Here is a 27017-nt window from a genome sequence, read left to right on the forward strand (position 1 = left end):
TGGTTAAAATCATTTCAGTGGTTCACAAGTTATCGTGGTAACAAAAAAAACAATAACGGACAAAACAGACGGATAACCCGAAAATATAATGCCTCTGGACTTCGGCTGCAGAGGCAAAATAAAAAGTGCCCATTCTCTTCCCCATGTCTATTCTCACTGTGCTGTGCTGTCGGCAGAGGCTGAGATAAGATGTTTATCATTGGAGCTCCAGCATAAGTCATAGACAATGCTGAGGTGGCCATGGAGTTCTGCAAGGAGTTTTCCAGATGGGATTTCATACACTGCAAATAGAGTGGTTTGGATAAAATTAGGGGAAAAGTTTTTCAGTTCACACAAAGAAGTTTAAGAAATGTTAACACTTCACTGTGAGAGTAATGTGCAGTAACACCCTGGTTTACATCACACCTTTTCATGTCATTTCGCCAATACGTCGTCATGCTATTAATCCCACTTCTTGATATTCGTGGTCTCAACTCCCACAAGGTCATTTTAAAAGCAATACCGTAATATGGGGTGAATAGGGACAGCAAGGTGAATAGGGACACAAACTGAAAAAAAGTTCGGAAACTATTTTCGCTGAAAATTGATAACCATACTGATTTGTTGATATTTGGGATGAAAGTGTTCTCTTGTTTTTTTAAAAAGCAACTTATAGTCCCTATTAACCCCATATATGGGTTAAATAGGGATAAATAGGATTTTTATGGCTGTCCCTATTCACCCCGTTTTACGGGTGAATAGGGACAGTCAGTAATACAAAAAAATAATAATCAAGAAATAGGGACAGTTTGGAGAAACTTTTTATCCCATATTTTTTTTCATTGGCACCGTGGTTTATATTATGGGTGCATATTATGTGCATCCATCTGAGCTATCAATTTAGCAATAAGTTGGAAACTCAGGATTGTTTCTTGATTATTATTTTTTTGTATTAGTGACTATCCCCATTCACCCGTAAAACGGGGTGAATAGGGACAGCCATAAAAATCCTATTTATTCCTGTTTTTTTTTTTGGGGTTTTTTTTTGGTATACAGAATCGAGGCTCGTGAAAGAGCTAACATTTATCAAACAAACAAATCAAACAAACAAGCAAACAAAGTATATAAAAAGGGGAGCGGTCGACAAGATGGGGAGAGAAGGGGAGGAAGCACACAAACACAACATTTGAGGGCAGGGACATCGGGAGATGTGTGGGAGGCAGAGGGCCTGGGGGGAGGCAGGATAGGTATAAAACGCAAGGACACCAAGGACTTCCAGGAAAGAAGACAAAAGTCACCTCAAAAAAGTGGATTTGGGGTGAAATTAGCAGGGATAGAAAAGATCAAGGTTTTGGATTGGGGAAGATAAGAGATGGTGGTGAACAGCCGTTTTAAAGACCTGGAGGGAGGAGTGGGATTGAAGAGAGTGAGGGAGTTTGTTCCAGAGGTGGGAGAAAAGAGGAATGAAGGAGTGAAGGTGAGCAGAGAGTCTTGATTTTGGCAGTTTAACCATAAGAGGGTTGCAGGCAGATCTTGTGCGACCTGCAGGAATATTTGGGGGACAGAGCCCGGAGAGAGCTGGGGGAGCAAGGCCGGAGAGGTGTCAGTAGAAGACGGAAAGACCACCAACCTGCCTGCGGTGAGTAAGTGAAAGGCCCTCGGAGATAGCGTCATCGCGGGAGATTCCAATGATTCTGAACGCTTTGGTTTCAACAGCGTGAAGACGAGCTAGGTGTGAGGCAGGAGCACCAGCCCAGAAGGGAGAGCAGTATTCCATTGAGCTGCGGATGAAAGCCTTGTATGTGGTGAGGAGCTCAGGTGTGCCAAGGAAGGACTTCGCACGACGGAGGATGCCCAGTCGGCGACTGGCTTTGGAGGCCAGCTTGGAAATGTGGTTTTCCCAGGAAAGATCATGGCAGATAGTGAGACCCAAAAGCTTGAGTGACAGAACTTCTTGGAGAGGATTATTCAGAAAGTAGATGGGAGGGTTGTCCAGTCGGTCTTTTCGAAGAGACATCGTAAGAGTGTGAGATTTGTCAGGATTGAAAGACATGTTCCACTTGTTTGCCCAGTCTGTGATTTTGTCCAGGTCTGCAGAGAGTGAAGAGGCTGCAGACTGCCGATCTGAGGGATGAGGAATGGAGCGGCAGAGAGTGGAGTCATCAGCAAAGAGATAGAGAGGATTTTCAAGAGAGTCAGAGAGATCATTGATGAAGACCAGAAAAAGCACAGGGCCCAGAACACTGCCTTGGGGAACTCCAGCCTGAACAGGAAAGGGAGATGAGAGAAACACATTCAGGGCCACACGTTGACTACGACGAGAGAGGAAGTCCGCCAGCCATGCGTGGAGATTTCCATGGATACCAAAGGAGGAGAGTTTGGTGAGCAGAGCGGGGTGCCAGACCGTATCGAAGGCACGTGATATGTCGAGGGAGACAGCTCTAATTTCCTGTTTGGCATTGAGGACCTCCATCCATTGTTGAGACAGCAGAAGCAGCATGTCCAGAGTAGAGTGACCTGGTCTGAAACCAAATTGATGATCAGAGATCAAGCCATTGGAGAAGAGGAAAGATTTCATATCCGAAGCCAAGATGGATTCCATGACTTTGCTGATAATTGGGAGAAGGCTGATTGGTCTGTAGTTGCTCGGATCTGTTTTTCCACCTTTTTTGTGCAAAGCGGTGATGTTGGCTGATTTCCAAGCAGATGGCAGTTGACCTTGAGCAAAAGAGAGGGTGAAGAGAACAGAGAGAGGGAGTGAAAGAGCAGAAGAACAGGATTTTAGGACCCGTGGGCTGATGCCGTCAGGTCCAGGTGCAGAATCAGAGTCGAGGGTTGACAGAAACTTTTCCACCTTGTCAGGAGGAAAGGACACGGAGTCCAGGAGCAGCTGGGTACGACTGGGTACGGTGGGTACAGAGAGGGATGGGTTTGGGACACAAGATTTAGAGGCAAACACAGAGTTGAGGCATTCAGCTTTTTCACGTGCGGAGTCAGCTGTGTAGCCGTTTGAGGTAAGGGAGGGGATGGAGGGGGAACAAACACCAGAAACAGATTTGACCAGACGCCACCAGGATTTGGAAGAGGGAGAAAGATAAGAGAGTTCGGTCTTGAGAACGTAGAGATATTGTTTCCTGGCTCTCCTGAGGGTGGACACACACTTGTTTCGGGCTTTGTGAAAGGAAATGAGATTTCCTTCCGTTGGATTTGCTTTCCAGGAGACGAAGGCAAGTTGTTTCTGGGCAACAGCCTCACCACAAGATTCCGTGTACCATGGACGGGAGGAAGGGTATGACAACTGAAGACGAGATGGGATAAATCTGTGCATGAGAGAGAGCAATTTACTTTGGAAGAATTCCCAGGATGAGTTGATGTCAGAGGTGGTAGAGATGGGAGACCAGTCCAGATGATTGATGGCTGCTTGAAGACCGTGCCAGTTGGCCTGAGTGAAATGCCAGACTCGTCGACGCTGAGGAGGCTCTCTAAGAATGGTCAGAGAGATGTCCACTTTAACAAGCACATGATCAGATGAGCCGATTGGAGCAGAAGAAGACCAGCAGACATTTTCAGGGAAGTTAGTCATAACCAAGTCCAGAAGAGAAGATGCTCCGTTGACTGAGATCCGGGTCGGGAAATTGACAGATTGTGTCAGTCCCAGTGAGTCGCAAAAGTCCTTTGCTGAGGAGCCATGGCTGGTGAGAGAGGTACCCACACCCAGCCAACTGGCATTGTGACAATTGAAATCACCACATATGAGGAAGAGAGAGTTAGGATGAGTAGACAGAAGTTGGTCCATATTATCAGACAGCGAGATGTAGATGGAGTCATCACTGTTTGGTGGACGGTACAACACACATATGAACAAGAGGTGGGAGCGAAGGGGAAGCCGTAGCCAGAGGTATTCCTGGGGGTGAGGTGGAGAGAGTGCAGTGCAGGGTGAGTGAGGAAGAGAGTTTTTTATAAAGATAGCAACCCCACCTCCAGGACGAGGCTCAGGTCTATCATACCGGAGGGAGTAACCCGGGAGAGATACTAAGGAATCAGAGACATCATGAAGGAGGAAAGTTTCTGTTAAGCAGATCACGTCTGGTTTGACAGAAGAAACCTGTATGGAGAGATCAGTTGAGCTTGAACGGAGGCCCCGGATGTTTGAGGTCCATACCGTTAATGAAGAGGAAGGGGGAGCATCGGATACAGAACAGGGGGGAGGAGGGGTAGGGTAAGATGTGGAAGAGGTGGAAGAGGCAGGGAGAGCTGTTGAAGGTGTGTCAGAGATTTCAGAATAGCTCGGAGAAAGGGAAGGATGGGGCGGACAAAAGGTTTGATGGTGATTGGGTGAGGCACAATGAGGTGTTATTTGAGGAGGGGGAAGAGCGAGGCAGAAGGTTGGGGGAGATGGAGGTGAGAGTTGGAAGAGGGAAGAAGCGGGGAGGACGCTTTGAGGAGGGGGAGTGAGAGGGGGGAAATTGAGAAGAAATGAGGGTGGGGAGATTTGAAGGGGAGGGGCGAGGGGGGAGTTTAGGAGGGAAGGGACAAGGGGAGGGATTTGAAAGCGATGGGATATGGGGGAGATTTGGAGGGGAGGGGTGAGGGGGAAGTCTAGGAGGGGAGGGGCGAGGGGGAGTCTTGGAGGGGAGGGGTGTGGGGGGAGTTTAGGAGAGAAGGGGCAAGGGGGGAGATTTGAAAGGGATGGGTGATGGGGAGGATTAGGAGGGGAGTGGCAAGGGGGAAAATTTGGAGGGGAGGGGTGATGGGGAAGATTTGGATGGGAGGGGTTATGGGGAAGATTTGGAGGGGAGGGGTGAGATTGGATTTTAGAAAGTGTACGATTAATGGGAAACGAACATTTATTGCAAAATGAGTTTCTTGTGACCTTCGAGTCAAAAATACGTTAAAGGACGCTGGAGAGAGGATGGAGTGCAGAAGAGTTTAGGGAATGTAGAAAAGAGGCACTGAAAGAGATGGAATTTTTTTTTGGGATGGATAGATTTGGTGAGCAAGTCGAAAGCAGCCTTTTAAAGAAGAAGAAGAAAAAGGTGTTATAATATACGACGGAATACAGAACTTGAGGGGAAAGTGTAAACATTTTAAGGTTAATAACAGTGAACGTTAACAGTGAACAGTAATAACTGTTATTACAGTAACAGTAATAACAGTGAACGTCGTTTGAAGAACGAACGAACGAATCAACGAATGAGAACAAGGAATAAGAACAGAGAAGGAAATGTTTTTTTTGGGTTTTTTTGAGTTGAGATTTTAAACAAGGAAGTAGGCTATGGGGTGAAAAGACTGGGAAAAGCAGAGAACGAAAGTTATTGGAGCACAAAAGACGGACCGCTGAGAGGAAAACGAAGCCTCAAGGTTGTACACTGTACAAGGCCTCAAAAGACACGAGACGAATTAACATGATTTTCTATACAGGTATGAAAGATTTGCACCGAAAATCTTCCTCGGGACACACGATACGTACAACACCATAAAATAAATACAGTTACAACGAAAATACAAATGGGAACAATTACTTAACTTCGATTTCGATGGAGAGCGTGGACAGCTGCGAATAAACGAAAACCTCGCCGGCAAGACCGGAAGCGGAAGCCAAAGCTCCGCCACCAAAGGTAATTTAACCCATATATGGGGTTAATAGGGACTATAAGTTGCTTTTTAAAAAAACAAGACAACACTTTCAACCCAAATATCAACAAATCAGTATGGTTATCAATTTTCAGCGAAAAGAGTTTCCAAACTTTTTTTCAGTTTGTGTCCCTATTCACCTTGCTGTCCCTATTCCCCCCATTTTTACGGTACCTTTTATTCTCGAGTATTTTCAGAGCTTCCAAGACTAATAAAGATGCCAGAATACATCGCTAAAGCACCAAATCGGGAGATCACAAAATCATTGAAAGAACTACTGTACTTTGCTTCGTCCATAAAGAATTGTATTGTACTGTAGGCATGGGTAAGAGGCATTGTAAAAGTGTTACCATAGAAGTGAAATTAGACGTTATTTGTCGAAGGCATGCTTGTGAATGCGCCCTTGATGTTGCCGGGTTTCTTAATTTGCCTCCGATCGATAAATATGTCTACTTTCATTGAAGGATGAAGAAGAAGACGTACCACCACGTTAGACCACTTCCGGAAGAGGTTTATTTTTATTTAAATGTCTGGTAATGGTTTTCTATTTACTACCTCCGCCACCAAAGGTGGATGGAGGTGATGTTTTCAGCCCTGTCTGTCTGTCTGTCTGTCTGCTTGTTTGTTTGTGAACAAGATATCCCAAAAAGTGGTGGACGGATTCGGACGAAATTTGGCAGAGAGGTAGTGTGTGTGGCAGAAACGAAATGATTCGATTTTGGTGAAGATCCGGATCCGGACCCGGCTACTAGAATTTTAAAGTGATTCTTTACCATTGGGTGATCGGGGCCAAAAAAAACATATAGCAGGATATCTCAAAAAGTTATGGACGGATTTGGACGAAACTCGGTGGACAGGTTGTGTGTGTGACAAGGACGAATCGTTTCGATTTTGGTAAAGATCTGAATATGGATTCGGATACGAGAATTATTTAATTTTTAAGTGATTCTTCACCATTGAGAGATCGGGTGAAAAGCAATATATAGCATGATATTAAAAAAGTTATGGACGAGTTATGAATAAACTTGGTGGATGAGTGGGTTAGGTGACAAGAACAAGCCTATTAGATTTTGGTTCAGGTCGGAATCCAGATCCGGCCTATAAGTGGGATTCAAACTGTTCAGCCTGGCGGAGGTATGTTCTCGACTGAGTGCTGTTCTAGTTTATACATATGTCTACTTGAATATAACTGTCATTCATCAAAAAAGGGTAACATCATAGGTAAAAGCTAAATATAATAGGTGAAGTGGTGACGTGCGGAATGCATCCCCGATGTAAACCAGGGTCTTACAATATAGCAGTCCAACTAAAGTGGAAAGTTTCTTGGCTTCTCAAGCAATTGCAATTTATTTGCTGTGCAATATTAACAGGAACCATGAAGCTCTTTTTTGGAAGTTACAGCAAAACAAAAAGAGTTCATGCATGTCTGGGTAAACAACTTGGTGGAAAGATTGTGCATGGAAGCTTACGTCGAATGGGGTGTGTATCTCGGTGTGCACATGCCGCTGCAAGCAACCGGCCATCATGGGAAAATGCGATGCGGAAGCAGCCAGCCAAACCCGCGGGCAGAGAGAGCAGCAGTTTGTTGGGGATTTGACATGCCTAGGACATGAGGCATACGTGGTGATCGATGGAGTGATGGTGAATTAAAGCCAACAAAGCACAAATATATATTGCTGAAAATACCTGTCCAGGCAACCGACTCCACTTCTGAGTCGGACCAGACACATTGGTAAGTGAGGAATCAGAATTTCCAACTTGCTGAGTTTCTGGGTCCTCCAGTTCTCCTTGAGACATTAACATATGTGATAATGGGCCAATGTTGGCCTGCACCTGAAGAAAAAGCGCAGAAGCAGCTTTATAGGGGGAAAAGACACCGAAACACAATCTGTCCGTGATCCTTAGTGCAGTATTTATATATCTAGAATGACACTCAGTGGAGAGCATATCTATGCCAGGCTGAACAGTTTACGTTTTAATGTCCCACTGATCGGCTGGATCTGCATCCGGACCTGAAACAAAATCTCATCAACTTGCTCTTTTCACGTACCCATCTCATCCACTAAGTTTTATCATAACCAATCCACAACCTTTTGATATATTATGCTATATATCGTTTTGGGCCCCATCTCTCAGTGGTGAAGAATCACTTTAAAATTATCTGATCTGGATCCAGATTCGGATGCTCACCAATATCTAATCGATTTGACCTCGTCACACACCCAACCTGCCCAGAAAGTTTCATCCAAATACATCCATAACTTTTTGAGATATCCTGGTCACAGACAGACAAACAAGCAGATAGACAGACAAACAAGGATGAAAACATAACCTCCGTCCAGTTTAGGTGGCGGAGGTAACGAGTATTATCTGACCACTGCGGGACCTACCTGCTGGGGAGGCTGGCCAGCCATCACTGTGACATATAGCGTGGAGGAATAACGGTGGCGGCCAATGCGACTGTACCACTCAAACACATGCAGCGTGCTGGATGAGGTACGACGGAGAGCGGATGGTGCAAACATCTGCAGGCGCACCTTGTATCCCACATTCAAGGCTCCATTGGCTCCCTCCAGCTAGCGGTGGCCAAACAAGAGAGTGCGGTGGCCAAACATGGGGTAGAGAGGAAGCAAATGTGATGAAAAACAAACCAGGTTCATTCACCTCCTCCACTATTTTTTCCATTGTACCTCAATTCTGGATTGTCCACAAAGAAAACCTGAACAGCTTAAGAGAGGACTTGCATTGCTTGCACTGGATTCCATTAACAATCAAATTGATGATGTGTTGTAGAAACATCCATCTTATGCTCCTTGAAATAGTTGGGAAATGCCATAAACTGTGATTATATTGTTTGGGCTCCTAGCTAAATGTAAATTAATGAAAGAAATGGATCATATGATGGTTATGGCACAAAATTCAGGCACAGCTGCCACAATCATACAAGTGTATAGCTTTGGTTACCTTAAGGAATGCCCAGGCCAATGCATGTTTTCCCATTTCATCTTCCTCATTTGGATTCTGTTTTCGGTTGCTCTCCATTACCTGCGATGAGAAAGGTTACACACATTTGGAAGAATATTAGGCTTCATGCAAGTACATCAGACTCGGCGGATTAATGGTTAGAGTGTCCGCTTTGGGTCTGGGAGATCGACAGTTTGAACTCTGGCCTAGTCATATCAAAGACTCCAAAAATGGTGGATGCTGCTTACTTGCTTGCTTGATGTTCAGCAGTTAAAAAGGATAGAGCATAGCGCCATCTTTATTGGGCCTAATGGCCTCCTCCTGCATTGAAGTTCCTTATAAGGGAACCCGAGACAGCTTGAAATGTAAGAGCATCTTCAATACGAGGTCCTGCTTTTATATCATAAACAAAACTCTAGAGCAGAGACCAGCAAAGCACAACCACAAGCGATTTTGCCAAAAAGGTTCAAAGGTTATTTGTCTATTTTGACAAAATTTCAAGTTGTGTGCACTTTCTTATTTTCTGATCTGCAGTCCTCTCGAGTTTAGTGATTACCAGGTTGTTAGTTTATATTTGGACCAGGAATCAAACCGAGACTTGGTATCTTAGAGGAGAGTATGCTCTTAGTCCAGGATCCCAGGTTGAAATCCCATATACAGTACTGTGTTATTTTGTCCGTTGTCTACAAATGTCCTTATGTATTAATTTATTCATGAAAAAGTACAATGATGGCTGCCAATGTCGCTATGCTTCATGCGATAAATATATATTGATCCATGAGCACTATAATCAATGTAAAAAAAAACATGATAGAGCATACACAAATAGCCTGAGCTTACTTAACTAACAATATTTATCCCACACATGCTAAACGCAAAGCAGAGTTAAACAATAGGTTCACTATGTCTGTCTGTCTGTTTGGCAAATTGTACGGAATTGCGTACTGATCGCGCATGTGCACAGAGGATTAAGCAAAATTTTAAGCAGTGAAGCCGCTTTAATATTTGGCTATGTCCGTCCATCCGTCAAAAAATGAAGAAGAAGAATTTTTCTAACCCACCGTGTTTACTTCTAAAGACTTCTAAAGGGTAATTCTAATGAGTAATTCTACAGTGTTCTAAAGGGTAATTCTAAGGGGGTTCTAAAGGGGTTTGTTTGTTTCTAGGCTTTGCATATTTCATATTAAAAATGTCAAACTGAACTGCTTCCTTCAGACACGGGTCCAATTTTTTTAGTCTGTCTGTCTGGCAGTCAAACAAAATTGAAAATCATTCCAACCACGACACTTACTGTTTTTAGGGATGTCATATAGGACACAAACAACATGCACAAATAACTAATTTAACGTGTTAGATATGGTGGTGTAAAAGACCGTGCGTGCATCAATGGAAGTAAACCTCTGAAAAAAAAGTTTTTTTTTTCTACAGCCATTCAAACCTTTATTTTATTTCAATTGAATTGTATACTTGAACACTGTAGAACACAAATCATATGTTGGCACTTCCAAAAACCTCCAGCTTAGCAGTATTTGGACAAAATAATACTCTATTTTTTACAAAATAATATTACAGTCGAATGTGCCGCTCTCACTCTCAGCGTTAGGAATATGGGGATTCAGACAAAATGGCGGCTCGGAGGAAACAGAACGCAAAGAAAGAGTTTAAAAGCCCCATCTTCCCATGTCCTTTTTCTCAAGACTGCACAGGGAAAGGTGTTCTATGAACTCTACAATTTTCATCATAATAATCTTCTATATATATATGTATAAAAGAAAGTTTTTGTTTGTTTGTTTGTCTGCGCAAGCTAATCTCTTGAACGGTGAAAGATAGGAAGAAACCTCCAATACAAAAAATGTCGGGACGGGGCCCGGGAAGGTTTTAGGCTAGGTGGCGAGGCTGGTCGAGGCCCACTCACCTCGGCCGGGCTGGGCCCATTTCGCAATTAAAAGGTGAGCTGAATTATAGTAGTCAATCTTCTACAGCCGCGAGTAAAAGCTGAATTATAGTAGTCAATTTCTACGGCCGCGAGTAAAAGCTGAATTATAGTAGTCAATCTTCTACGGCCGCGAGTAAAAGCTGAATTATAGTAGTCAATCTTCTACGGCCGTGAGTAAAAGCTGAATTATAGTAGTAAATGCATTCAAAAATAACCAAAAATGTCGGGACGGGCCCAGGGAAGGTTATAGGCTAAGTGTTGAGGCCGGGCGAGGCCGGCCGAGGCCGCTTCGGCCAAGCTGGGCCCATTTCACAATTAAAAGCTGAGCTGAATTATGGTAGTCAATCTCCTTCGGCCGTGAGTAAAAGCTGAATTATAGTAGCAAATTCATTCAAAAATCACTAAAAATGTCGGGACGGGCCCCGGGAAGGTTATAGGCTAGGTGGCGAGGCCGGTCGAGGCCGCTCCGGCCGGGCTGGGCCCATTTCGCAATTAAAATCTGAGCTGAATTATACTAGTCAATCTTCTACGGCTGTGAGTAAAAGCTGAATTATAGTAGTAAATTCATTCAAAAAGAACCCGGGCAACGCCGGGTGCTTTCGGCTAGTATATATATATATATAAGAGAGATGTCTGTCTGTCTGTCTGTGTGTCGCCATTTTTCTCAGAGATGGCTGAACGGATCTTCGTCAAACTTTCAGAGGTTTATCAGTGAGTGCCTGTGAGTGTTTTAGGCCAGAAAAAAAATATGAAAAAAAGATCGTTTTTTGGAGTTTTCTTTAAAAAAAAAAAAATTCTCGCTCAATATTGCCTAGGCCTTTTTAAATTAATGACAGTTATATACAAGTACACATTCGCATAAATAAATACAAAACAATCACCAGACATTTGAACACAAATAAATCAAACAATTCCGGAAGTGTACGAAGTTGGTAGTACAGCTTCTTCTTCTTCCTGATCGGCATCACACTCAACTCAGAAACGTGATGAACGCCACATTCACAAACCAGCATATATATGAACCCCCTTCCTCTCCTGTTTCCCCCCTTCCCTCCCCCACCTTCCCCCCCACTTCCCCCAACCCCCCCCCCCCTCGCCCCCTCCCCTCCTCCCCCGAGCCAAATGGTGGAGTACAGTGCTCTGAAAATTGGAGCGGGTCAGTCATAGGTGGTCAAGCACAGTGTCGCTGTTCTCATTGATGCAATTGGGTGAGGCAAGCAAGTGGAGGGGGATGAAAGAAAAAGTAAATGGCTTACTGGTTGAAAAGACTGGTGTTGGCTTAATAGTTAAGGTGGTTGGCTTACGATCTTAGGGTCTTGAGTTTGAGCCCCTGTTGTTCCGTTAAATAACACCAGGTGGGTTTGACTCAGCAAGTCATCCTTTAAAGATTGAAAAAATGAGTACCAGCTTACTGGGAAGAAGGAACCATTCGAGTTTCCATCCGGATCCGGAGTGGCGACCCATCCAGGATTGTGCCTCCTAGCCAGGGAAAAACTGCCTCGGCAGCCCTATCTGGCTGAAGACATGGAAGGAGTGCTTCTTCTTTTTCTTCTTCTTGCTTGTTGTGCTGAGGCCCATGTTTGCTAGACTGACAATATTGTTTGTACCAGAAGGGATTGCTTTTAAAGTCCGTCATGGTGAGTGTAAACAAAAGCCTTTGAGAGGTCATATTGCTTGAGTATGCTGGCATACAATGAAACAAAATACTAAAGACAAGTGTATCCCTGATATTATTTTGTAATCTCTCAACAAGGAATATTTTGCACTTTGCACCTGAATACAAACCTCGAAGAAGATCAGTGTACGTGGGCCACCATGGGCTGCCTCTATGAACCGGCCAAACCTCTCTGGAAATACCAACTGTTCCTCCCATTCTGGTCGCAAACTCCTCGCTTGGCGGAAGTCAAATGGACGGGTGATCATGGTATGCAAAGGTTCATCCGGACTGTCAGGGTGAAAGTTTAAAAGACACGGTGAACACCGATTTTAAATCTTACCTTCCCATCAATATTTAGGTTATTTAATATTTTATTAAATGGTCCATGCACATTAAGCACCTAATCCATAAGAAATAAACACCTTCTAATAATAACAAGGAATAACAAGGAAATTTGATGCTGGAGAAGGCAATTCGGCCCATCATGTCTACGCTACACCAACACCAAACCAAACAAATCCGTGGAGGAAAGGCCACAGACCCAAAACTCAGGCCACAGACCAATCTCAGTGGAGGAAAGAGAAGGTGCCATATGGGGAAAGGAGAGCTTCACATGCTTGCCTCACCCTTAAACATCTTTATGGCACTAAAGGTATTTAGGTATTTTTACTCCCGCTAGGGAGTAATGCATTCACTCGTGTCCGTCCGTGTGTGTGTGTGTGTGTGTGTGTGTGTGTGTGTGTGTGTGTGTATGTGAACAAGATATCTGGAAAAGTTCTGAACGGATTTGGATGAAAGTTGGTGGGATGATTGCCCTTGGGATAAGGAAGAATTGATTAGTTTTTGGTGAAGCTCAGGATATTATTCCCGATCCAGGAATTATTTGAAGGATTTTTTTACCATTGCAAGATAGGGCTCATTTTTTAAAACATTATCTTCTATATATTCTATATTTAACATTGTGATATGAAAATAGTTTTCATATTTGTTGTAAATGTAGTTTAAACTTGAGGTTATGCGTTAGAGCGGTGTATTTTTTTAGCAGCGTTGTCTTCAATGTTCTTTTTTTTTTTTCTATTAAAGACATATTCTGTCATTTTAAAACCACCAAAGTGTGTATTAGGTTTCTCCGTTTCATAAAATGTATCGTTTGATACGTATGATGCTTTAAAACTGTTTTTTTTGTTTTGTTTTGTTTTTACCTCAGAAGAGATATCAACATTTAGCTCAGCGAATGTCATTCGCCGTGTCAGTATTTGATGAACTTCTAAAGACTTAGTTCCAGATTTGTCAATGGCTGAGGTATATTAACAAACGAATAAACAGATTTGGCAAAATTCCAACTTTTTTAAAAAAAGATCGCATATTCACCAAGGGTTGTGAGAGGCTGAAGAAGAAGAAACCTCGCATGGGCTGCCAAGACCAAATAAATAATTCTGGTTCTGGCTCTGCGATTTTCAGGTTTATTACTCCCGCCAGGGAGTAACGCATTCGATCGTGTCCGTCCGTGTGTGTGTGTGTGTGTGTGTGTGTGTTCGTGTGTTTGTGAACAAGATATCTGGAAAAGTTCTGAACGGATTTGGATGAAAGTTGGTGGGATGATTGCCCTTGGGACAAGGAAGAATTGATTAGTTTTTGGTGAAGCTCAGGATATTATTCCGGATCCAGGAATTTTTTTGGAAATATTTTTGGGAAATATTTTTTCTGTTTTACTGCATTAAACTTTTATTCTTATTCTTAAATGATGTTTTTCTCCTCTAATTCCGAGATATATCAAAATAAATTCTCTGACAGTTAGGGCCTACTTTCTTTTTCATTTATTGTTTTGGGGAGAGGGGATGTTAAACAAAACGTATTATTCCAACTAAACCCACGGCGGGAGTATGTGCTCTACTGAGTGGCGTTCTAGTTATTATTACTACTAGCTGAAGGGCCCATCTACGACGGGCAGTAAAAATCTCTTTAGTACTATTCTTCTCAAACAGCTCATATAACCATGTTCTGTGATAGTTGCATTATTTAGTTTCAAATTAAATTATTTTGTGTGCACATAGGGAGGGGGTGGGGGGATAAGGAAGGGAAGAGGTGAAGGCAGACCCTCCCACACACAATAGGGAGGGATGATACCCTACCGGTGACATCACCATCACCACACATGTACATTATCATCCCTGCACATGCAGTCTACCAACTAAGCCCTTCTAATATCCCCGTACCCCTCTATCTTCAATGTTTCTGGATACCTATCCAATTGCAGTTTAAAATTATCGACTCTTTCTGCTGCCATTACTTTCCAGAAAGATCATTCCATCCATTAACTAATCTAATTATCTAATCTATCTAATCTAATCTGGAAGGCTAATCCAACTGAAGGAAATCTCAGTTCCTTTCACAAAGCTCGGAACAAGTGTGTGTCTACCCTCAGCAGAGCCAGAAAACAATATCTCTCTACTTTCAAGACTTAACTTTCAAACCTGTCTCCCTCCTCCAAATCTTGGTGGCGTCTGGTCAAATCTGTTTCTGGTGTTTGTTCCCCCTCCATCCCCTCCCTTACCGCAAACGGCTACACAGCTGACTCCGCACATGAAAAAGCTGAATGCCTCAACTCTGTGTTTGCCTCAAAATCTTGTGTCCCACACCCGTCCCTTTCTGTACCCACCGTACCCAGTCGTACCCAGCTGCTCCTGGACTCTGTGTCCTTCTCTTCTGACAAGGTGGAGGAGTTTCTGTGAAACCCCGACTCTGATTCTGCAACTGGACCTGACGGCATCAGCCCACGGGTCCTAAAATCCTGCTCTTCCGCTCTATCTCACCCTCTCTCTGTTCGCTTCATCCTCTCTTTTGCTCAAGGTCATCTGCCATCAGCTTGGAAATCAGCAAACATTACCGATTTACACAAAAAAGGTGCAAATACAGATCCTTGCAACTACAGACCAATCAGCCTGCTCCCAATTATCAGCAAAGTCATGGAATCCATAATTTCTTCTTGTCTCCCGCTCCCTTTTTTTGTATGTTTTTGTATGTATGTTTTGTGTGTCCGTTCGTTGTTGTTTCTTATGATTGACGTTAGCTCTTACACGAGCCTCGATATTGTATACAAAAAAAACCTACTTTCTCATGAGTGAAAGACCCTGCCTGCTATCCTAACACTCCTCTTATTTATGCTCAAATAGTGTCCCCTGGTCCTATCGCTGTCTATTCTGCTGAAAAGCATTTCTGCACTTATTTTATCAATAACCCTCATTATCTTAAACATCTCCATCAGATCCCCTTGCAATGGATAAAGTCCTATGTTCTTCAGCCTTTCCTCATAGCTTAGTCTACCACTAGGCCCAAAATCATTATAGTAGCCCTATGTTGTACCCTCTCTATGGCAGCAACGTCCTTCCTCAGATGTGGTGACAAATACTGCACATGATATGCCAGATGAGGCCTTACTAAATAAAGTGTCAATACTGTCTCTTTTGATTACTTCCACAAACGAAGGTGGACGGAGTTTATGTTTTCACCCCTGTCTCTGTTTGTCTGTCTGTCTGTTTTTGAACAAGATATCTCAAAAAGTTGTGGACGAATTCGGATGAAATTTGGTGGAAAGGTTGAGTATGTGACAAGGACGAAATGATTAGATGTTGGTAAAGATCCGGATCTGGATCTGAGAATTTTGAAGTGATTCTTCACCATTGAGAGGTGAGACCAAAAACGATATACAACATGATATTGTTACGAATTTGGGTAGTGATATATGTAGAGCAGAGTAGATCTGAGTAGGTACCATGCTTCGTGTGTCGCAGTTAGGAACACTTCCTGTAATAAGTCCATGTGTAGGCGTTTTGTCGGTTAAGGTGTATAACTGTGAATCTACCAGGAGATTCGAGCGATAGGTAGTGTAGGGGTTAATGAGTAGAGCCCTTGTATGTTTCACCTGGTAATCAAACCTTTGTCCCTTATGGCACTGCAGACCACATAGACATTGGTTAGGATCCCTTAATACAACATTAATGACGACTTCCCCCCTGACATGACTTAGGAAGAAATCGGGCTAGGACACCGCCGATAATGGCCGCCACCATTTGCACCTCCGAGAGGCCTACCCGCCTCGCATAGCACGTGCTGTGACCAAGGAATAGGGGACGGGAGTGAGAGTGGCGCATTGGGCGTGCCCCAGGACGAGCCGGCGAGTCGGTGGAGGCTCTGATTGGCAGGACAGTGCGCCAATGCTGACGTCACCGGCCGGGGATATTAGCGGGGGCCAGACGCCTTTTGGAAGGAGAGTTCGTGTGCACAGGAGTTGAGTGGAGTTGTCGAGCAGTACAGTCCCGGTGCGATCCTGACAGAGTTGAGACGAGTTCACTCCTGGCCCCTGGCAGTTCAGTAGAGAGTGACATTCCTGAGTCGAGAGCAGTTGGATTCGTGGTCGAGAGTTGGCTTTGCAGTGCGCAGTTGGCAGTAGGCAGTTGAGAAGCGAGTTGGAAGGACGAGACGGGCAGTCACACCTGCGTTCTCTCCGTTCCTGTCTTTTCGTGCTTCGTGTGGGGATCGACCTCATGTGAAGCCGCTGGCCTGCGTTGGTTGCTTTGGAGCTTGGTGCACGGACGCCGTGGGCGGCGAGAGGATCGGAGCTTGGAGTGAGGCCTCGTGGGTACATCGGGGCCGAACGGAGCCGTGGTGGACAGCAAACAAGACAGGGCGATGGACAGATAAGCTCACACCACATTTCCCGATTTGACATAACGTGTTCTTTTTATTAATTCACATCCCCTGTTTGTATTTGATATCTGTGTGTGTGGGATCCCAATTTAGTACCTTATTTTATTACCGGCGTGTGCTTTTACTGTCTTTGCTTTTCCTGAATAAACCCTTATATTATTTTTGTACATATATCTGAACGCAGTTTACCGGGTGGTTGATTTCAATAGATAAGGCTGCGGGGACTCTCGCCGCTTCCCTCCTTTCCGCGCGCTTAGGGGCTTTAGGTTTTGGAATCCGCCATTGAGTTTCCGCCTCGGAGTTAAAGCCTTCGTGGTCGGCAATCCGCAACTCCAGAACATCTCCCTGCTCTCAAATGTTGTGTTTGTGTGCTTCCCCTTCTCTCCCAATCTTGTCTTCCGCTCCCTCTTTTTATATATTTTGTTTGTCTGGTTGATTTGTTTGTGAAATAAATGTTAGCTCTTTCACGAGCCTCGATTCAGTATACAAAAAAAAAAACTCTGGTGTTAATCCGAGTTGCGCGACAATATTTAAAAATGTTGTAGACGAGTTATGACAAAACTTGGTGGATGAGTTGGTTTGGTGACAAGAATGGGGCGCTTCAATTTTGGTTCAGGTCCGAATCCAGATCTGGCCTATCAGTGGGATACAAAACGTAAACTGTTGTGCTCTACCGAGTGCCGTTTTGGTTTATAATGTATCCTCCTACAAATACAACTTAAAAACCTGTTAGCTTTACCTATAGCTACCTGACATTGTGCTGTCTGCTTACCCTCCGTATCTATTACCACCCCCAGAACCTCCTTTGTGACACATTCCAGGGCTGCATCTTAAATCATGTAATCCCTATTTTTATCGTTCTTACTCATCCCCAGCACCTTACATTTCTTTATGTTAAACTGCATCTACCAATCTTTTGCCCCATCTATGAAAATATCTAGATTTTCCTGAATCTGATCATCCCACTCTCTGCCATTTAGCTTACCTTCAAGATTGGTGTCATTTGCGTCTTCATGTTATTTCTCAAATGCAATTCAAGTCAAGATATGTTACTGATCGATATACTCAGTAATTATTTTTAAGTCGGTGACAATTTTATGAAGACTTTCCCATCAGCATTAATATCAATAGTTAAAACATGAGACAATGCACACATAACCAGTTTGAACCCGGATATATGGTATACCTGTGCTCTTTGAGTACATGGCGCCCCGTCAGCTCATCCACGACGTGCACTCGTACAACGGGCGATGAGTGAGCGGGGTCAGTCCGTAAGGCGTCAGCACGGTGGACGCACACTACCAACACTCGACCATCATCCTCAAACTTGCAATCGGGTGCCGCATCAGGCTGCTTCGCAGGCTCTGCACTAGCAGGACCAGTGACATCCTCGTTTTCTATTGAATGGCCATCACCTGCTGGAACGCAGCAACCAATTTAAAGGCAACAATGAAAGGTAAAATAAAGTTTCATCGCAAGTATATTTTAAGTCGAATCATGAAAGGCTCAATTCAGTCCCTTTACCCCAAAACGTATTTTTTGTGATCTACCTTTAACAGCTTTCTTCTTTTTTCGTATTTTTTGTGCTTTCCCAACAGCATTCGCCCCGTCTTCGGCCAATGACCGAACGGGTGGCCGAGAGCTAAGAGGTTCAAGTCTCCATGAAGAGTTGTTCACCTTGTTCATCTTCTCTACCTTGGTTCCACCATCACCTGCTGCAGTGCTGTCACCAGTGACCTCAGTCTTGGCTTTTACCAAACCCTTCTCATCTCCGTTTGCATCAGTAGTACATTGCAGCTCTGAAAGCTTCATGGACCTGCCAGAAGCCATGAAGCAGATTTACCAATCATATAACCTCCACTTGACCGATGACATGCAGCGTATTGAAACTGTGGTAGATAATCCAAATTGACAATTAAAATAAAGTACCTGTCTCTCGATAATGTGTTATCATCCAAAATGCTTTCTCCCTTAAGTTCATCTTTCTTCCTGCTTTTCAGGCCTGAGGCTCTGCCACCATCTTTCCCTTTATTTGCCTTTTTATTTTCCTTGACCACAGCAGGTAGAACACGTTCCTTCTCAGCTCCATGTATTAGGCGCCTGTCAGTGGCCTGTAATCAGAAAAAGACGACTAAGTATGACCTCATCTTCACTGATCAAGCACCACATCCGAGCTTCAGTATATGTGAAGCACCATAAATATAAATATGACGTGATGAGAAAAATTGAAGAATTGATGATCTGCAACACAGATGTACAACCAATCACGATGATGATGCAAGGTGGAACGTAAATCCAGAAACCAATACAATAAAGAACTTTAAAAACTCTCCAAACGAGGAAAGAGAGAAGCCGAACCTTTCCAGTAGTCAAGCTCGTTTCACTGAAAGGCTCTTTGATGTCTGAACTCTTCATATTCTTCCCACGATGCTCTTTTGGCCTCTCTTCACCAATGGTTCCCTCCTGAACAAGGTCGTTATCATCGTAGATATTCCTTTCACCCCTTGAACTCACAATTCCCTGCAGCGCAGTTCAGTAATGACAGCTTTCAGAAATACTTTGCTTTCTGTATTGCATCATATCATATTCCATTTTCATTCCTCTTTTTCCCACCCCTGGAACAACCTCCCACACTCTCTTCAATCCCTCTCCTCCCTCCAGGTCTTTAAAACAGCTGTTCACAACCATCTCTTATCTTTCCCCATCCAAAACCTTGATCTTTTCTACCACCCGTTAATACAACCCAAATCCACCTCTTTCAATCTCCAACTTCATTCCTGAAATTCCGAGTATTTTTCATTTGTTTTATACCGTGTACCACTCCATCTCCCCCACCCAGCCCTCTCCCTTCCACAGATCTACCGATGTCCCTGTTCTCTACTGTCGTTGTGCTTGTGTGCTTCCCTCTCTCTCCCCCTCTTGTCTCCCGCTCCCTTTATATGTTTTACGTGTCGGTTTTTTTTTGTGTTGAATGTGTTAGCTCTTACAGGAGCCTCGACTTTGTATACCAAAAAAAGAAGTTAATTGCAAGTTCGGACCGCAGGTAGCTACATTTCTATGGTGCACGAATGCACCACCAAAGCAGTGCCCCCTGCAGGTTAGGGCAGGAATTTGGGATTTTGGAAAGGATGCCGGCAATAACTCACCTACTCTTTGTAAAAAGACCCTGTAGCTGTAGGATCTTTAACGTCCACAGACTAATATGAGCGGATGGGTCCTCTAGTCAGGGCCCTTAGGGATATTTTGGTTCAAATTCTTCCAAAAGCATCAAATTTGGCGCAGATGTTGCCCATGCCATACTCTTTCGATTTTTGACGGGCGCCAAGGGCGGTATGATCCGGGGACCATACCGGTCCATCCCGCCATGTCACCTGACCTACGACGTCATAATTAGGATATGCATCCAATCACATGGCGTACTATAAGTGGTCAAAGTTCAAAATGAATCGATCGAAAAATGAAGGCAGGGATCCATTTTTAAGGTTTTCATAAAATCCAATATGGCCGCCAGGTCACATGACCTATGACGTCATATTTATGACATGTATACAATCATGTATACATGAACCCGGATCATGATCGCACAAAAATTAAACACAAGGATATGACATACAGTTCATAAAACATCAAAATCCGTACCTTTGTAATTAGACTGATGAACTGCATATGCCTGAAAATTAGGAAATAGACATGTAAATATTTCCTCTAATTGTCAAAAATAAGGTCAGAGTTCGATTACCCAACCCAGAAACATAAAATGGTGAACCTCGCGTAAATCTTGACAAAAAACTCAAAAACCGACATGTTTGACTCAAAAATGACCTTTAAGATGACCTTGAGGGTTGACCCTGACCTCGAATCATCAAAATAACATCATAATTGGATTCCTCGACCTCGAAAACCCCTGAAAAGTGGTATCATACATGATTCCAACCCTTTTGGTCATTTAACTGATTTTCCTCTAATCCGGGTGGCGGCCATTTAGTATTCCGCCAATATGGGCCCCCCGGGGGGGGGGCGCGCCCGGCTTGGCGCCCGTCAAAAATCGAAAGGGTATGGCATGGGCAACATCTGGGCCAAATTTGGTGCTTTTGGAAGAATTTGAACCAAACGGCCCCAAAATATCCCTAAGGGCCCTGACTACTCAGCTTAACGTCCATTTTTGACACATTTTGTGATGTACTGTCCTGCCTGCAAAGCGCTAATTGTGTATAACTAGGTTTGTACATTACCATGACAGGAAATCATCACCATATGGTGCAGACACGCATGTGTAAAATTCAACAGGCTTAATGCATTTGTTTAGCAGAAATTTCATCATGATTTGCCGTTGCACCCACTTCATCTGATTTGGCGCCATCTTGGTTTTCACCGAATGCATTAAAGCATGAAACATGGTATTGTTGTGGGGATGCCACAGGGAGTAGCAGAGCTAAGGTAGACTAGTTCTCATTGATAGATGTCTAGCCTAGGTGTTGGGTTTCTTTGTGAAATGGTACATCATGTGATGTACAGTGTTTAGCAGAAAACCAAAGTCTCTCCTGCTTTTCTATAAGCTGTCTCAAAGCCCCACCTCCCTAATCCTCCAAATAATTTCCATTAGTGATCTGTCTGAATGTGTTCTTTTGAAATGGTTAAAACAGCTACTGTGCACAGGCTGGGAACCACCCCCACCCCCAACCGCCCCCAAGGAGGCAAAAGGATCGCAAAGGTGCACAGCACCTGTGACCGTGCGAGAGGTAGTGAAATGTCCCCGAGGGTTCAAAACCTCAAGGAGATCAGCACGCAGCCAATCAGCAAACACGGCTGACCACAGTTACGCTCTCTGTGCAGAAAGAGCTGTGGGTCAGTGGTGGAGATCATAAAAGCCATGCCGACATCTTTCTCTATATATCTTTCTCTATCTTTCTCTATCTTTCTCTTTTTCTCTCTCTCTTTCTCTTTCTCTTTCTCTTTCTCTTTCTCTCTCTCTCTCTCTCATTCCTTTGAATAAATCCTGTTCTGTTTCACTGTTGTAGTGTTGGTTAGTGCGCAATCCGGAATTGGGAACATAAAAACACAGAGCGAGTAAAGCCGTGACCATTGTCAATTGGTACCAGAACCTCGTTAGGAGGGTACAAATGTGGTGGTTTGTCATGGGTTTTCGCTCGACCCATATTTTCGAACTGACAAACTCATCAGGGGGACAGCTCGTTAGAGTCACCGTGCATAGAACACTGAAGAAAAGATCTATTTGACTATCCTGGCAGATGACGTTGCAGTCCCAAGGATCGTGGCAAAAGTGGTGACCTTCCGGGGGGTATATTTGACCGGGTCCACTAGGATCACCGTTACAGTATTATAGGTGTTGGTTACCAACATTATAAAGGGAAAATACCTCAACAACGGAAGCCAAACAGTTCAATCTTGGTTTCATCAGACCACAGAATCTTGTTTCTCACAGTCTGAGAGTCCTTTAGGTGCCTTTTTGCAAACTCCAAGCGGACTTTCATGTGTCTTTCACCGAGGAGAGGCTTCCGTCTGGCCACTCTGCCATAAAGCCCAGATCGGTGGAGTGTTGCAGTGATGGTTGTCCTTCTGGAAGTTTCTCCCATCTCCACACAGGATCTCTGGAACTCAGCCAGAGTGACCATCGGGGTCTTGGTCACCTCTCTTACCAAGGCCTTCTCCCCCGATTGCTCAGTTTGGCCGGGCGGCCAGCTCTAGGAAGAGTCTTGGTTGTTCCAAACTTCTTCCATTTAAGAATTATGGAGGCCACTGTGCTCTTGGGAACCTTCAATATAAAAAAAAAAAATAACCACCTTTAGAGGCCATTTTTCCCCGCAGAGCGGGGGTTGGCCTTTTTCGGGAACCGTGGTTGTTGTTGTTTTTTGGTCCCCTTTTTGAAGCGATGTTTTACGGCCGGATGCCCTTCCTGACGCCAACCATTTTTGCCGCCTTTAACGACAAACAGGGAATTACCAGTGAACTGGTACTCAATTAGCCGACCTCGGAAGGATGACAGGCTGAGTCAACCCCCCTGGCGTTAATTCAGCGATCGACCGGGATTCGAACCCAGGATCCTAGGATCCTAAGCCGGCACCCTAGCCGCTAGCCCAACACCAGGGTTCAATGCAGCAGAGATTTTTTTTGTAGGCTTCCCCAGATCTGTACCTCGACACAATCCTGTCTCTGAGCTCTGCAGGTAGTTCCTTCGTCCTCATGGCTTGGTTTTTGCTCTAATATGCATTGTCAGCTGTGAGACCTTATATAGACAGGTGTGTGCCTTTCCAAATCATGTCCAATCAATTGAATTTACCACAGGTGGACTCCATTCAAGGTGTAGAAACATCTCAAAGATGATCAACAGAAATGGGAAGAACCTGAGCTAAATTTCAAGTGTCATAACAAAGGGTATGAATACTTATGTAAATGTGATATTTCAGTTTTTATTTTTAATAAATTTGCAAAACATTCTAAAATCCCGTTTTGTCTTTGTCATTATGGGGTATTGAGTGTGGATTGATGAGGGAAAAAATGAATTTAAACGATTTCAGCATAAGGCTGCAACATAACAAAATGTGAAAAAAGTGAAGGGGTCTGAATACTTTCTGAATGCACTGTATATTCCCTATGGCTAGTCGATCATATGTATGAAGTTTCGCATCAATCAGATCGCGGTTCTGGAGAAGACGATTTTTTAAACATTTATATTTTCAATCCAATATGGCCGGCCCCCAAACCACGTGACCGATGACGTCATAAATTTAGTTCTTCACTCACATCGGGTCAAAGATCAGATGTATGGCGTTTCAGCTTTGTCAGATAAGGATTACGATTCAACCAATTGAATACCATCATTGCCTGGAATACCACTTCACCGATTAAATCATCGTTATCACCCTATATACCCCGCAGGGAGTTGATGACATACGCCAAGCTTCAATTTCTTTCGATGAGCAGTTTCGAAGAAACATATGTCCAAATGTTTTTCTTGTAATCCAATATGGCTGCCATACCATGTGACCAATGATGTCAGAGTTATCAACAATATATTCTCCATGGAGAGATTTTCCATAGGAGTCCCTCCTATGTTTAAAGTTTTGTATCGACCGGACCAGCGGTTTCAGAAAAAACATATTTAAAGCGAAAATATATAGATTTGGACACACAGACAGACACATGACAGATAGACAGGGGCATTGAAATAATCTCACATCCCCTTCGGTGTGAGACTAATTTATTAATCTACGTAGACTACAGCGCCTTTTATGAACAAAGCAGAGGTCGAATTTTCACTACCATCGTGCATAAATACATTTACTTTTCACCTCCATGCTGCTTGTCCTCCGGTCCAAGCTTTGACCGCGAGTCTTCATCTGTGCAGATACACATCATATTGAGCTCATTAGCTTTCGGCAACATTCATTACGGCGCATTTCAATATGATAGAATATGATGGGGAGACCCATACTCTTGACAGAGTGACCAGGCATTGGTGTAAATGTTTCTGTAACCAAGAACCGATCTTGGCTATACCGGTGCTCCCTCGCAGGGTGTGGGATTATGAAGGTGTGGGATTGTGAAGGTGTGGGATTATGAAGGTGTGGGATTATGTATTATGAAGCTTAGGTCCGTCCCATCCTATGCACCAAATACACTTTAATTGAAGCATTTAAAAATGCACAATTATAAATTATTCCCTTTCAATCATAAACAGTAAAAAAAAATGCGGAATGAGAAACAAAAGTTTATATAGCATCTTTAATTATATTTACAAAAAATAAACAATGCAGGACGCAAATACAACCAGAAATCATCTCAAAATCATCTTCAGCAGACTTCAAAATCTTCACCAGAAATCATCTCAAAGTAATCTTCACATGACTTGAGATACACACAAAATGCTGGCAACGAGGGAGGCGGCATGACTTGCCGGTTGTGCCGCCTCCCTCTCACCTGGGCCGGAGAGGATCAGGGGCTGTGTCGAATACACCAACTTCAAAGACAGTGAAGACTGACCCGAAAGCAGCAGCTATGATGGGACTAGATGCGCACGAGGAGGTCAGTGTCACACCATTTAAAAAAGTGTGTTTGGGGCACGGTCTGCCTCTCGAGCTTTGGTGGGACTTGTGCGCCGCATGATGCCGGGTGGGAAGACCTGGGCTTTGACGCACCTCCTCTTGCAGGGCTCTGTCCGTTGAGAATGAGAGAGACCGAGATGGGATCAAGGATAGCGCCATATGTAGTGGCTTCTAAGTGCAAGGCAGCTTTGGTGAGGCAGAAGGCCACTAAAGTGGCACCCCGAGTTGGGTGGATCGTCTGGGACGTGGCCTGGCCTGGCAGCTTTCAGGGTTTTTACAATCTCATCGTGCTGAGAGCGAAAGCCTGAGAATTGGCGACTCCCTTTTTGCCGTGTTCTGCCTTCAGTGAACCGAGTTCCATGAGATCCAGTACCGTGCCTAATATGGCAGTTGCACACATGTATTGTATGCACACGTATTATACATATATATTATTATATATTACATATTATTATATTGTATTGTACACACATATTATACACGTATATATTATTGTATACATATTATATGTTAAATACACATACATATTATACACATATTGTATTGTATGCACACGTATTATACATATATATTATTATATATTACATATTATTATATTGTATTGTAGGCACATATTATACACATATATATTATTATATACATATTATTTGTTAAATACACATATACATATTATACACATATTGTATTGCATACACACATATTATGCATGAAATGTTTTTGTTTTTTGTTTTTTTTGGATTTTTTTGTATACAAGATCGAGGCTCGTGAAAGAGCTAACATTAATCACACAGAAAGACAAACCGACACATAAAACATATAACATGGGGAGCGGTAGACAAGATGGGGCGAGAGGGGGAGGAACACAAACACAACATCTGAGAGCAGGGACATCGAGAGATCTGTGGGAGGGAGAGGGCTTTGCGGGGGGGGAGGCATGGGAAGGGGGGGGGGGGGGGTGGGAGAGGTATAAAACATATAGACACTGCCAGGACATGTTGGACAGTATATTGTTATATTACACATATGTTACACACACACACACACACACACACACACACAACCCTTCTCCCATGGCGTGGTTGAGTGGGCTAATACGAAAGCCAGTCCTATCATGTACAATTATTTTTATCTCAAAATCAGCTTGGCAGTCCATACAAAAACATACTAAAAAAACAAAACAAAAAGGACAATATTAACCCATCAATCACTTCAGCCCTTTTCATACAATTTGGGATCATGAAGCACTTTTACAACTATAAACAATGAAACCTAAAAGCCCATACAGGTGTAACCATGATTAATTTGAGTGGCAGGATTTGGCTCCACCCAACCTCAAGGTACTGGGATCAGACAGACACACATCACAGATCACAGAAAGACGAAATAATCAGAATGCCTGAAATAAAAATTTAAAAATCATACATGAAAATCGGATGACGAAACGTATCAATAAAAATGAAACATGTATTTGATAATACTAGCAACGGTACCCGCCCTAAGGGCAGGGCTTCAATTGGGAAGCCCAAATAGTGTAGGCTGCTATGTCTTAAAAATGGCTGTCGTGTTTTTTTTTTTGTTAAAAGCAAAATTCCACTTGATTCCTTGTCTTTGGGATGTCACATGTTCGAAAAAATAGGTTGTTAATTTTTTTAAACGGATTAAGGGTGTCAAATCCAAGATGGCCGCCAAAATATATAAATTCCATTAAAACTGGTATTCTGAACACAGTATGAGGTCCAAATTAATGATAATACCCATAATTTCAATACCAAGGAGTTCAAAAACAATTAATTTCAATATGGCAGTCAAATTCAAAATATCAAGCTCTTATCAAGCTTATCTTACTGAAACTCTTATCAAGTACTTCTTTGCTCACGACCACCTGAACTACGCACGTTTGCTCCCTTTGTACCTGTCAACAATGCAGCAAACAGAACAAGTTTTTCCAGATGTCTGGGCAGAACTCCTGAAAGGAAATTTCTGTGTGACGAAGGGGATTGCTGCATTCACTTCAATAGGTCCAGATCACGGAATTGAGCAGGAGAACCGCAAACTCAAGGTCATTGAAGGCATTACT

At 43.4% G+C, this 27017-nt stretch overlaps 1 protein-coding gene across 11 annotated transcripts in view; it reads right to left on the reverse strand.

Moving 5' to 3' along the window:
- AHI1 (Abelson helper integration site 1) overlaps window positions 1-27017 on the reverse strand; it is a 136155-nt gene that overhangs the window by 78260 nt on the left and 30878 nt on the right. For 9 of the 11 annotated variants that reach the window (XR_013624414.1, XR_013624413.1, XM_078783788.1 and 6 more), the window contains exons 4-14: window positions 24188-24235; window positions 19236-19397; window positions 18807-18988; window positions 18428-18693; window positions 18064-18295; window positions 12299-12458; window positions 8578-8658; window positions 8004-8189; window positions 7300-7446; window positions 7083-7215; window positions 158-281 (exon numbers count right to left, since the gene is read on the reverse strand). Coding sequence is in view for 8 of the 11 variants with exons in the window: in XM_078783788.1 (XP_078639914.1) it covers window positions 158-281; window positions 7083-7215; window positions 7300-7446; window positions 8004-8189; window positions 8578-8658; window positions 12299-12458; window positions 18064-18295; window positions 18428-18693; window positions 18807-18988; window positions 19236-19397; window positions 24188-24235 (1721 nt within the window). In the remaining 3 variants the exon portion in view is untranslated. The remainder of the gene's footprint in view (window positions 1-157; window positions 282-7082; window positions 7216-7299; window positions 7447-8003; window positions 8190-8577; window positions 8659-12298; window positions 12459-18063; window positions 18296-18427; window positions 18694-18806; window positions 18989-19235; window positions 19398-24187; window positions 24236-27017) is intronic. The other 2 variants (XR_013624415.1, XM_078783789.1) reach the window with 1 other exon arrangement.

Source organism: Myxine glutinosa, chromosome 8 (genome assembly GCF_964187855.1).
Source record: "Myxine glutinosa chromosome 8, kmMyxGlut1.1, whole genome shotgun sequence".
Taxonomy (NCBI): domain Eukaryota; kingdom Metazoa; phylum Chordata; class Myxini; order Myxiniformes; family Myxinidae; genus Myxine; species Myxine glutinosa.